At 48.5% G+C, this 13,771-nt stretch overlaps 1 protein-coding gene across 1 annotated transcript in view; it reads right to left on the bottom strand.

Moving 5' to 3' along the window:
• C20H16orf72 (chromosome 20 C16orf72 homolog) overlaps positions 1-11,473 on the bottom strand; it is a 29,668-nt gene extending 18,195 nt beyond the window's left edge. Inside the window, exons 1-2 of the mRNA XM_025370089.1 lie at positions 10,520-11,473; positions 9,802-9,882 (exon numbers count right to left, since the gene is read on the bottom strand). Coding sequence (XP_025225874.1) covers positions 9,802-9,882; positions 10,520-10,745 — 307 coding nt within the window. The 5' untranslated portion in view covers positions 10,746-11,473. The remainder of the gene's footprint in view (positions 1-9,801; positions 9,883-10,519) is intronic.
• Positions 11,474-13,771: the final 2,298 nt, after the last annotated feature.

Below are 13,771 nucleotides of genomic sequence, written 5' to 3' on the forward strand. Positions count from 1 at the left end.
CAAACCTAAAGATGACTTTGTAATGCTGTACCTAAAACTTAAATGATTCTGAAAGAGCTGGAGGCATTAAGAGAAATCAAGTCATTGAGCAACTAAAACTTATCTTATCAGACCACATAAAGGATAAATGTAGAATGTGTTAACCTAGAAGCAATCACGTTTTTAAACCTATCCTACCTAGAAGAACTGCTTTTAATCAAGCTTATAAATGAAGAAGTTTCTGTTTCTGAAGAGAACAAGGAAATTTTATTCTTCAAAAGCCAAATGTTACGAGGTAAGCACAGACCTGGAGAAACAAGAGGAAAAAAGTCTGAAGCATAGTAAAAGGGATACAAGAAACAAGTCTGAAGCAGGCTTGGAGAGTGCAAAGAAAGATGACCGGGCGTGGTGGCTCAGGCCTGTAATCCTAGCACTTTGGGAGGCCAAGGCAGGTGGATCACCTGAAGTCAGGAGTTCGAGACCAGCCTGGCTAAGATGGCAAAACCCCATCTCTACTAAAAATACAAAAAGTAGCCAGGCGTGGTGGCAGGCACCTGTAATCCCAGCTACTCTGGATGCTGAGGCAGGAGAATCACTTGAACCCGGAAGGCGGAGGTGGCAATGAGCCAAGAGTGTGCCACTTCACTCCAGCCTGGGTGAAAGAACAACACTCTCGGGCCGGGCGCGGTGGCTCAAGCCTGTAATCCCAGCACTTTGGGAGGCCGAGACGGGCGGATCACAAGGTCAGGAGATCGAGACCATCCTGGCTAACCCGGTGAAACCCCGTCTCTACTAAAAAATACAAAAAACTAGCCGGGCGCAGTGGCGGGCGCCTGTAGTCCCAGCTACTCTGGAGGCTGAGGCAGGAGAATGGCGTGAACCCGGGAGGCGGAGCTTGCAGTGAGCTGAGATCCGGCCACTGCACTCCAGCCTGGGCGACAGAGCCAGACTCCGTCTCAAAAAAAAAAAAAAAAAAAAAAAAGAACACTCTCAAAAAAAAAAAAAAAAAGGAAGAAAGAAAAATGAAGTAGGCATGTAAACATACACCTGCCAAACCAGACAACAAAAAAAGAGAAGCTAAACCTGATACAAAACTCAAGGGCCAAAGGGAAGGGGCCACATGAGGTGGTTTAAAACAAAACAAAACAAAACAAAACAAAACAAAACAAAACAAAACAAACTATCCTGGGAAGAGCTTGGCGAAGTTTTGGTTTGTTTTGATTGAAGACACAAGAAGTCCAACAGTCAGATCTGCAAGGGACTAATGGTTTCATCACAGATTTCAACACTGGGAAAACTCAATAATCACTAGTAGCCTGGCTTAGATATAAGACAGTTATGTAACAAGTTGTGAACCTCTTTAAAAAAATTATGCAACTGACAACTATTTCACCTCAAAAATTCTGAGATGACCAAGTCTCAACATCAGAACCGACTATGAGTACACTAAAAGTCAAGCATTTTGCAAACACTACCCTTACAGACTAGAAGGTCCTAGAAGAGAAAAGCAGATACAACATTTAATGTTTTAAGTATGTTTTTGCACCACCGGGGCATAACGTAGTTTTTTTTTTTTTTTTTTTTTTTTGAGACGGAGTCTGGCTCTGTTGCCCAGGCTGGAGTGCAGTGGCCGGATCTCAGCTCACTGCAAGCTCCGCCTCCCGCGTTCACGCCATTCTCCTGCCTCAGCCTCCCGAGTAGCTGGGAGTACAGGCGCCCGCCACCTCGCCCGGCTAATTTTTTTTGTGTGTTTTAGTAGAGACGGGGTTTCACCGTGTTAGCCAGGATGGTCTCAATCTCCTGAACTCGTGATCCGCCCGTCTCGGCCTCCCAAAGTGCTGGGATTACAGGCTTGAGCCACCGCGCCCGGCCATAACGTAGTTTTATACTGTTAACACTATATTCTGAAAACCAAGTCCGGCCGGGCGCAGTGGCTCAAGCCTATAATCCCAGCACTTTGGGAGGCCGAGGCGGGTGGATCACGAGGTCAGGAGATCGAGACCATCCTGGCTAACATGGTGAAACCCCGTCTCTACTAAAAATACAAAAAACTAGCCGGGTGTGGTGGCGGGCGCCTGTAGTCCCAGCTACTTGGAGGCTGAGGCGGGAGAATGGCGTGAACCCGGGAGGCGGAGCTTGTAGTGAGCTGAGATCCGGCCACTGCACTCCAGCCTGGGCAACACAGCGAGACTTCGTCTCAAAAAAAAAAAACAAACCAAGTCCAATTGCCTTACCACTCAAACCCAACCTCAGTTATCTCCCAAAATATAAAGTCCCATGTACATGGTGAAGTATTTAAAATAGAGTTCTTTTTAAATAGTTACCTGATTGAAAAAAAATCTTTCTCATACCTTGGGCTAATTAGGAGACCTGCATACTTAATGGAGAATGTTAGGCATGACTACATTTTAACGTAATCCCAGGACAAACTACTGTCCAGTGAATAATCACACACACACACACACACACACACACGGCCTCTTGACGGCTCTCAGCCAAACACTGCTTTCAGCACACCCCAGTTCTAGAAGCGTGGGCTTTCGGGTACCTATCCCAGAAAAACAGAGCACAGAAATCGTGGCCAGTCTTGTGTCCAACACTATTTTACCGAAACTGAAGTCACTGTGGAAAAGAGCCACAAACTTGAAGTTTAGGCAAACTCCAAGGGCACTGAAATGTCAATCTAACCTTTAACCACAACACATTCATTTCCTTATTAAAAAAGGAACTGGGCAGGCGTGGCTCGGTGGCTCATACACATAATCCCAGCACTTTTGGGAGGTTGAAGTGGGCGGATCACTTGAGGCCAGGAGTTTGAGATCAGCATGGCCAACATGGTGAAACCTCATCTCTACTCAAAATATAAAAATTAGCCAGGCTTAGTGGCAGGCACCTGTAATCCCAGCTAGCTGGGAGGCTGAGGCAGAAGAATCACTTGAGTCTGCGAGGCAGAGGTTGCAGTGAGCCAAGACTGCACCACAGCACTCCAGGCTGGGTGACAGAGCAAGACTCCATCTCAAAAGAAAACGAACTGATTCACACACCAGTCATAGTAGGTATCCCATATTTCCTTTTGTTTTTTTAAATGTTTTTATACAAGCATGTGAAACTGAATCCAACAGATTTTATAAAACAAATACTCCCACCACAATGGGCTGCGGTGGGGGCAGAGGGCAAATAATTATATTGATTCTGAAGACCAAATGCATAACTTTCTTACATGACTGCATAAAATTTATTAGATTACACTACTTACAGCTTTTTGATACACACAAAACTTCATGTGAATTAGAGCAGGTATCGCAAGTTTACAACAAGGAACTGAAGTTCAAAGGGCCTTGTGTCCAAAGTTCAGTGACAGAGTTCCTTCTATGACCTATCTCTTCCTCAAATGAGAAGCCATCTCTCAATCACAGACAATCTACAAACCCTAAGAGCACAATGCTACACCAAAACAACACTTCTGAAGAAATACTACTGACTACGTAAGATTTCAATCTAGGAGTTAGATTTGCACTAGTCAGTCCACCACACACAGAAGTATTTTATTCTTTTTTGGGGGAAAGGGTAGAGGCAGGGTCTCACTATGTTGCCCAGGTTGATCTCAAACTCCTAGCCTCAAGAGATCCTCTCCCCTCAGCCTCAAGTGCTGGGACTACAGCTATGAGCCATGGCACTCCAACCAGTAAAGACAACGTAATGTTTCTTCACGAATGTAACAATCTAAGGGACAGCCAAAATAAAACACTTTCCAATCATATTCCCTAAGGAAGTGTTATCCAAAAGTAAGCATACCTCCTAGTTACTTACGTATTTACCTAATCTTCACCTAGTACACAAAACAAACGACCAGGAACCAGGGGGAGAATTTTTATTTTATTTTATTTTTTTTTGTGATGGAGTTTCGCTTGTCACCCAGGCTGGAGTGCAATGGCACGATCTCGGCTCACCACAACCTCTGCCTCCCAGGTTCAAGCGTTTCTTCTGCCTCAGCCTAACAAGTAGCCGGGATTACAGGCATAAGCCACCACGCCCGGCTAATTATGTATTTTTAGTAGAGATGGGGTTTCTCCATGTGGGTCAGGCTGGTCCTGAACCCCAGACCTCACATGATCTGCCCACCTTAGCCTCCCAAAGTGTTGGGATTACAGGTGTGAGCCACCGTGCCCAGCCCAGGGGGAGAATCTTAATAACCACTGTTTGTTGCCTGCCTGGCATCCAATCCTTGTCCTCCCCTTCCTAAAAGCACCCCAAATTTTTGTTTAGATAGCAATCGTGTTCTGAGAGAAACTCCCTCTACATTTGCTTAAGGGGTTGTGGCTTAGCCCTCAACTCATCTGCATAACCCTATGTACCCCTATTAATGGTTGTGGGTAAGCAAGTGACCCCTTATGGCCAAGAGATGACAGAAGTCATTTTTAGGCTCTTCTGAGCTTCACTGAGTGGCCCTAAGACGTGAGCCACAAGCCATTCTGCCAACATAATGAAGCCAGCCTGATGACAAAGTATGCTAGTGCACACACGGGGAGAACAGAGCAGGGGAGCCTGGGCCGCTCAATTAAGTCAATCCTGCTGTAGCCTTTTAAGTCAGAAGGTCCAGTACATGTCCATACAGCTAAAGCCAGCCCAACTTGTGTTTTCTGATACTTGCAACCAACCTATCCTTTCACAGAAAAAGTACGCACAAGCTGGGTATGGTGGCTCACAGCTGTAATCCCAGCACTTTGGGAAGCTGAGACAGGTGGATCGCCTGAGCTCAGGAGACCAGCCTGCGCAATATGGCAAAACCTCATCTCTACTACAAAAACTTAGCTGGGCATGGTGGTGGGTGCCTGTGGTTCCAGCTATTCAGTGGCTGAGGTGGGAGGATCACTTGACCCTGGAAGATGGAGGTTGCAGTGAGCCAAGACAGCACAACTGCACTCCCACCTGGGTGACAGAATGAGACCCTGTCTCCAAAAAAAAAAGAAAAGAAAAAAGAAAAGAAAAGAAAAGAAAAGGAACCAGGCGCGGTGGCTCACGCCCGTAATCCCAGCATTTTGGGAGGCCAAGGCGGGCGGATCACCTGAGGTCAGGAGTTCGAGACCAGCCTGTCCCAACACGGTGAAACCTCATCTCTACTAAAAATACAAAAAGTAGGCCAGGCGTGGTGGCTCACACCTGTAATCCCAGCACTTTGGGAGGCCAAGGCAGGTGGATAACGAGGTAGGAGATCAAGACCATGCTGGCTAACACAGTGAAACCCCATCTCTACTAAAAATACAAAAAAAAGGGCGTGGCGTCGGGCGCCTGTAGTCCCAGCTACTTGGGAGGCTCAGGCAGGAGAATGGCATGAACCCGGGAGGCGGAGCTTGCAGTGCACAGAGATCGCGCCACTGCACTCCAGCCTGGGAAACAGAGCAGGACTCTGTAAAAAACAGAAAAATTAGCCTGGTGTGGTGGCAGGCACCTGTAATCCCAGTTACTCGGGAGGCTGAGGGAGGAGAATCGCTTGAACCTGGGAGGCAGAGGTTGCAGTGAGCCAAGATCACGCCATTGCACTCCAATCTGGGGGACAAGAGCGAGACTTTGTCTCAAAAAAAAAAAGGAAAAAAATAAAAGCTACACACAAAAAAAGCAGTCTTCTATAAAAATCTACAATCTACAAACACTATTACGAATAACTGAGGCTACTGCTTCTGACAAAGCTAAAAATTTTTTTAAATTAAAAATTTCCCCCCTTAAGTTATATTTAAATTAAAAAAAAGTTTTAAGACATGAGATCTCACTACATTCCCCCAAGCAATCCTCCTGCCTCAGCCTCCCAAAGTGCTGGGATTACAGGTATGAAAAGTATAATGTTCAGGGTTTCTCACTATAATCTACACTAAGGTATTTTGAACAAACTCTCAAACTGAGTAATAATTTTTTGCAGTCAAGTGAGTCACAAACCATCTCCACCAGTCTCCAGGTAAAATATGATTTCTGGCCATTTGTTTCTAAGTCACCTGCCACTTGGCCCACACATTTACAGTTATGCTCAGTTCTCCTTTAGTTCACGAGTCCAAAATGGCCACAATGAAGTAAGACATATAAAGAGGGTTTGGCATCAAGATGTATCAAAAATCAGGACTTAAGGGCATCAGACTATTTTTCCTGTCAATTCTACTTACATTTACTCCATTTAGGGAAAAAAGAGGAACAAGGAAGTACACACCAGAGTTTATTCCAACACAAGGAAAAAAGAAAAGAAAATAAACTATTATTACTTCCCTTCGTTTTAAGCCCTGCCCACATTGAGAAAAATCCAAAAAATACTTAAAACTTGACCAACACAATGAATGCCAGAGCACTCACTATGCCAGGCACAAAGCTAAGAGCTTGTACTAGAATCTGTGGTAGTTATCCCTATTTAAGTTAAGTCAAGGAGCACAATGGTGAAGTAACACCTGGCTTCATTGTCCCCAGGACCATAAAGGTAAGAAGTAACAGAGTCAAGATCTGAACTCAGGCAACGTGGCAGTAGACTCCAACTCACAATGACACTAGCCCTCTGCAAGCACTGCTAGGCTGCAGATGCTCAGGGAAATGCTGTTCAAGATAACCAGAAACATCTTTCAGCAATATCCAGGACTGCATGCAACTAATGCTACAAATGCAGTTTCAAAATGTGGAGGCAAAGAAAACAAGCATCAAGGAAGAAAAACATGAAAAACATGAAAAGCTGAGAAAGAACAATTAGAGAAATGGCTCTATGGGGCACAATCAAACACGGGCTCACACAGGTTGCTGGAAAGTGGGATCTCCAATGTAAGGAACAAACACAGGCACGCTTGGCCAAGTATTTCCCAGGTAAACATCAACCCCAGCTAGATTAAAATGATTTACTCCTCTTCTTTAGTTTCAGGTATCACAAAATATATTGATCTAAGACTACTACTGAATATTGAAGAAACACCATCCTCTTTACATTTATCAAATTAAAAACCAGCAATCAGGATTTTGGCTTCCTTTATCAAAAAGGGGAAGAAAAGTCTGACCCTGCTATCTACAGCAGAAGAAACCACGCACTCCATTTTATTGAATTCTGTCCTTGCTGAAGGGACAAGTTCAACTCACATTTACATTATCTTCCAAATCCTTCTAGCCACATTCCAACAAAACCAATTAACTGAATTTTCAACTTCTCAAAAGCCCACTGACAACTAAAAGGGGCCATCTGCTGGGTTTTTATCTCAATCCTGACCTTCTTAATGAAGGTCAGGATTGAGATAAATACCTCGTGAACTTCTTGGTAGTTATCAAGAAGCTGGTAGGAGTGCCAAATTGTCCCCAGGCTGCAAAATAACCCATTTTTACCTTGTCAGATTAAGTGCTTAATTATACAAAATACAGGAATGCTGCCTACTGCCCACTTAGAAGTATCCACCAAATTTCCCCCCTTAAATTATATTTAAATATTTAATCAGAACTATAACCAATATCATTAAAATTTAGTACTACTTACTGCTGTATGCACTTGTGACACTACCTTGCTAATTTTATTGGTTCTATTTAAGGCAACCAATTATTCCTACAGCTGTATGCCTGTTCTCCAAAGACCACACCCTGAAAAGAAGAAAAAGTGAGACTATCCACAGTATTACCCACACAGTCCTTGAATCAAATAAGAAAACGTTATTATACTATCAAATTCCACAAGACACAACTTACCATTTCTATTAGGCAAAAGAAGTGTTTTCATTGTACAGAAACAAGGTACAAAATAAAACTAGTTCAGACTGACAATATAGCATTTACGATAATCCAAGAATCATATATGATGTTTTCTAAAAATAAATGTTCCTCATTAAGTTTTCTGAGCAAGAAAACTAGCAAACTGTAAACATTTTAAAATGAAGCAATCAAATTAAGGATTATTTCAGAGTTCAAATGCTGAATCCATCTTCTTACACGAAAAGTTAGCACTAAAGAAAACTGCTAGCTTAGTCCTAAAAGGACACATTCTACAAGCACCCAACAGCACCAAAGCCAGAGGACACTCACATTTTATATGGCCTAGGCTGAGAACCTGGCACATAAAAACACTAAAAATGTGTTGCCTTCCCCTTCAAGAACAAAGCAATACCAACAAAAGCAAAAGAATAAATCTGGTACTGCCACACCACAGAGCAATACTCGCCAATTAAAAGGCACTGAACTATGCACACCTGCAATGCGAACTCGATGGGTGAATCTTACCATAGTAAGTGGAACAAGCCAGACACAATAGGCTACAAGGACTGCACGGTTCTATTTAGGACATGATGGAGAAGAAAAAATAGTAATCAAATCAGTGACTGCCAGGGGCTGGAGTGGGGGTGAAAGATATATTCTACTTGTTAAAAAAAAAAAAATCGAAGTACACATTCTAAAACGGTGATTTTACCGTATGTAAATTACACTCCAAGAAACTTTTTTTTAAATTAAGCATTATTTCAAAATTCCCTTTTTGGACAAAACCAAGAGCCATTCCAAAATGTTCAAGACCGTGAAGCACTACAGATGTTGAAGCAATTTACTCAGTCACAATTTAAGAAACAGCTATATAAAATCAAAGCCAACCACTGGGGCACTATTTAACCATGTTCCCTTTTTTCAGTAAGGCTGGACTGGTAGCATTATAGTTCCTCATTCCCTAAAGTTAGCGTTCCTTTTCACCACTTTGTTACCAGTTCTCAAATTACTGTCCCAAAAAACTGTAGTCTACTCAAGAAATCTCACAATAAGAAATATTTTTCCTACAAGATGCAGCGGCCATTTGCACATTCTTACACAAAAATTAAAACTTGAGAGTCACGCAGCAGCTTCATAGCCCGTTTCAACCTATACCGGTATTTTTGAAATGTACAAAATTCCATTACTGTTCTGAGCAACTCTTAAAAGTTTGAAAGCATTTAATTACGTTTTTCTTAAGATTAACAAAGTCATAATCCTTTTTCCATAAAAACCTTGCCAAAAACAAACAAACAAAAAATCAACCCCAAATTTCTCACTCTTCAAAATCAGTAAGGCACAAAATCTAAACCCACCGTTACCAAGAAAGCACAATGGGCAAGAACGTTTACTTACATATCTTCATGTCATCACAAAGGGTGGATTAACTCCAGAAAGGAACCACCATAAAAAACACAAATCTATCAACTCAAAACCCTCAATAGAATTCCTGCCAGCAACTCATAATAATCAGACATAGGATCGTTTTGACAGAAAACACTTGATGAAATGCTAGAAAAGAGCCGCACGTTAACACGCACGCAGATGACCGATTAGCAAGCTTTCAAGCACTTCAAAACTACATACACTGCCACGCTCTCAAATGCCTAACTCAAGAATTTTTTCCATACAGTTCGTCCCACCTCCGACTGTAGTACAAAAAACATCAACTCTTTTCTTCCCTCAACGTCTTTTCCAGTGGGAAGCAAGGCTCAGCGTCTCCCAGCTCAAGGCTTCTCAACCTGAGCACTACTGACTTTAGAGACAGGATAATTCTTCGCTGAGGGGGCCGAGGGTGTTATCTTGGGCACTGCAGGACCTTCAGCAGCCTCCATCCACTGGGTGCCAACAACAGCCCCCTCTAGGAGAAGACAACCAAAAACGTCCCCAGGCGTTGCCATCTGTCCCGGGGGGTGTCAAAACTGCCTCCGGTGGATCTAGCTAGAGCACCGCCGGGATTCTCAAGTTGCAAGGTATTCAAGGTTAGCAGCTGGGCTGGGGAGCAGAAAACACACTTGGAACGCAGGAGAGACACCCTGACGCAAGCGGCCCTTCCCTGAATCGGCAATGCAGCAAGGTTATCTTTACCTTTGTAGAGGTTGGTGACGGCGGTGGCTGCGTTTTGGAAGGGGACCCAGAGAGAAAGTCCTGGCTGCTGACACACTCGGTCTGAAAAGCAAACCAAAAAAAAAAAAGAAAGAAAGAAAAAAGAAACACACATAGAAAAAAAAACAGAACAAGAATGTTATTTGGGCGTCAATCACTCCGGAACGGCCATATTAGGTTTCGCCATTTTGTTCAAGGGTTTCGGGATCCCAAACCCAGTGTGAGGACCGGGGGTCAGGGGGGTCGCGGCGGGGAGAAGGGGATGCCGCAGGCCTCAGGGGCACAGATCAGCGACAAGTCGCGGCGCAGGGAGGCGCCCCCCTCGCAGTCCCCGCCCCGAGGCCGGCTCAGGGCACAATGGGGCCGCCCCGCCGTCTCCCTTCGCCATTTTGTGACGGGGGCTCCTCCCCTCCCCTCTCCGGGCCGAGGGGGACACTGGGCGGCCGGACCCGGAGAGCGGGGACCCTCGAACGACCGCAAAGCGGGGCTCCCCCCACGCCGGCCCTGGCCTGCCCCCCCAACCCCGGGCCTCCCTCCCACGGCGCCATCTTGAGTGGAGGAGGCGGCAGAGCCGCGGCGCCACCGGACGGGACCCCCGGGGCCGCCGCCGTAGCGGCCCCCCGAAGCGGCAGCCTAGCCGACAGGGCCGGGCCCGGGCGGGGGCGGCCAAGCGGCACCAAGATGGCGGCGGCGGCCTCACCTTTGTAGAGCTGGGCCACGGCGGTGGCCGAGTTCTGGAAGAGGTGCCACAGCTTCTGCTGCTTGTGTTCGGGCTGCGCGGCGGCCGCTGCCTCCTCCTGCAGCTCGGGGGGCAGCTGCTCGTCCTGCTCGGCCTCGGCCAGGCACTGCCGCTCCCACTTGGAGAACCAGTGCTCCGGCCCGTGCTCCTGGATCTCGGCCTCGCCCTCCTCCTTCCGCTCCTCCATCCTCCGCGGCCTCCCGCGGCCTCGCCGCCGCCGCCGCCGCGTCCTCCTCAGGTGGGGCCCCCGCGGGAGCGTCGTCGTCAAGCGGCCCGGCGGCAGGGCCCGGCGGCCGGCGGCGCCTCCTCGTCTCAGCGGCCCAGGCCTCCTGCACCCCGACGGCCGGCGAGCCCCGCCCCGCGGCCCCGTGCAACCAGGGACGACCCCCGCCCCAGGACTTCCCACCCCCCGGGCCCCGCCGAGGTCGCCGCGGACCAGATGACCGCTGCCGCCCCTCGCCTCGCCCGCCGCAGCCTGTCTAACGCTCCCCCATGACGCTGCGGCCTCCCAACTGCCGCCGCCGCCGCCGCCGCCGCCGCCGCTGACCGCCGAGCCCTCCGCGCAGCCCGGCCTGCACCGCTGAGCCCACCCCAAAGACTGAGCAACGTCGTCTTCGCCGCCGCGGAGAACGCCTCTGCGGCTGCTGGTCCCCGCCCTACCCCGCCCACATGCTGACTGGAGAAGCACCGCCCACTGGGCCCGAGCTCCCCTGCCCGGTTGGGGCGTGGCCGCTCCAAGGGCCCCTATTAGTCGGATCCGACCGGTTCCGCGTGCCGGCTTCTGAGCACAGCACCGTGATTGGTTCTTCGGCCTGTCTGCCTGACGTAACCAAGTGGCTGGGGGAAGGGAGTGAATGTCAGGAAGGATGAAGAGGGAGGAGGGGGAGGACCTGACAGTGGTTGCGTCCGAGCCAAGGGAGCCGGTGGGGGTGGGGAGGAAGAGCTTGAAGGGATGCGCATGCGCACTTGCTCGCTGCCCCCGAGCTCCGGGGCGCTGAGTGGGGATCACGTGACCAGGCCCAGCGACCGCACCCCGCGGGAGCTTTTCCGGCGTTTACAGGCCCTGGGGGATGCAAAATCGAGTGCGACTACTGTGCCGCGGGCATTGAGAGGTGTAGTGGGTGGTAGCGTGCTTACTCCAGCCCCTGGGGCTCCCAAAGGGAGGAGGGGAGTAGAGAAAGTGAATAAAACGCCCGACTCGTGTCCAAGTTTGCAAAGCACTTTCCGATTCTTTTGAGTGCCCCCCCCACTTCATTTATTTTTTCTCTTTGAGAAGGAGTCTTGCTACGTTGTCCAGGTCTAGACTCCTGGCCTCAAGCAATCCTCCCGCCTCGGCCTCCCAAGGCGCTGGGAATACAGGGTTGAGCCACCGCGCCCGGCCCAGAGTCCCATTTCTTAGATGGGCAAATCGAGCAACAGAGCCAAAGAAAAACTTGCGAAGTCGGCTCAGCTGCCCCTGCGCCCTGGCGTCCCCGAGGTCGTTGCGCCTTCCCGGTGGACAAGAGGCAGCCGCCCGCGGAGCCGAGGATAACCCGACTGCCCAGGCTGCCGGGTGCCCGCACGCGTCTGCGACTTAGCGCCCGCGGCGGCCCCCGCACCTGTCCCGAAAAGCACACTCCCGGCCACGTGCACGCCCCGCGTCACGCACCGGCCCCTGCCTCCCCCGGCCGGAACCCGCCTGTTGGTGCAGAGCGCGGTGCCCGCCCCTGCTCCCCAGTAGCGCGCAATAGCTGGGCGCCCCTGAGGCTGCGCGCCCCCTACCCTACCGGGGCTTTCTCCCGGATCTGAGGCCCGGGAGAAGGCAGCGACGCAGACAGGCGGTGACCGCATAGAGGCAAAACCCACCATCGCCACCTACATGCCCACGGCAGGCACCAGCCGGCCTGGAGCCGCGGAGGGGGCCGGCCAGGGGCAGTGTTGCCCGCAGCGTGCGATAGTGCGCTTGCACAGAGCAAGGCAGCTTTGCAAGAAAATCTGACCCCCTCACCGTGGCCTGCAAACCCCTGGAAGATCTGGCCCTGGCGCCTCTCACACAATCCCCTACTTGGCTTGTACCTTGCGCACCCCTTCCCCTCCCCTCCACTCCCCCCGTCTTCCCTCTCCCCCGCCCTCCCCTCCCCTTCGCGCCCCGCCCCCGCCTGGACGCTCACACACTGGCCTGCCTTATTTCCCTGGGACACTAGGGTCTTTCCTGCCCCAGTCCGCTCTCTCTGGAAGCTCTTCCTCCTCCTTTTTCCTCAGATAGCTCCTGTTTAGGAAGCCTACTAGGACAAGCCTAAAGTAGCACCCTTCACACTCTCTCCTACTGCCCCGTTATATTATTTCGTAACATTGATCACTATCTAAAATGCTAAATTAGGCCGGGTGCAGTGGCTAAAAAAAATTTCCAATTTTAGGGAAGAATATAAAGTGAAAAGCAAACAAAAATCATTCTACCTAGCTCATTCTACATCCTCCCAATCCTATTCCCAGGAAATAACTTGTGACCCTTGAAAACGGAGTTATGTGTATGTCATGTGTGTATGTGTACGTCGTGTGTGTGTGTGTACCTATATACAAGTATGTCCCCTTTTAAGGGAAAAAAAGATGATTTTATGTGTACTATCCTACAAACCTTTTTCCCTTAACGTAATTTGGATTTCTCCACATAGGGACCTAAAGACATTTATTCTTTCAAAATAATGCAAAGAATTTCATTGTATGGATTCACTATAAAGTATTTAACAGGGCCCCATTGATGCAAATTTAGGTTGTGACCAGTCTTTGCCTATTATAAACAATGCCATAATGAACATCTTGTACATATGTACTGCAGTGAACATCCTTGCATGTATACATATATGTATGCAAATATATATCTCAGAAATAGTATTTTAGAGTCACAAGGTATATGAGTTAAGTATTTTATGAGGCTAGACATGGTGGCTCACACCTATATTCTCAACAATTTAGGAGGCCAAGACGGAAGGATTGCTTGAGCTCAAGAGTTCAAGACCAGCCTGGGCAACATGGTGAAACCCCGTCTCTACAGAAAAATACAAAACATAGCCAGGCATGGCGGCACACACCTGTAGTTACAGCTACTCAGGAGGCTGAGAACGGAGGATTGCTTGAGCAAAGAAGGCATAGGTTGCAGTGAGCCAAGATAGTACCACTGCACTCCAGCCTGGGTGACAGAGTGACACCCCATCTCAGTCAATCAATCAATCAATA

The sequence above is a fragment of the Theropithecus gelada genome, chromosome 20 (genome assembly GCF_003255815.1).
Source record: "Theropithecus gelada isolate Dixy chromosome 20, Tgel_1.0, whole genome shotgun sequence".
In the NCBI taxonomy this organism is placed as follows: Eukaryota; Metazoa; Chordata; class Mammalia; order Primates; family Cercopithecidae; genus Theropithecus; species Theropithecus gelada.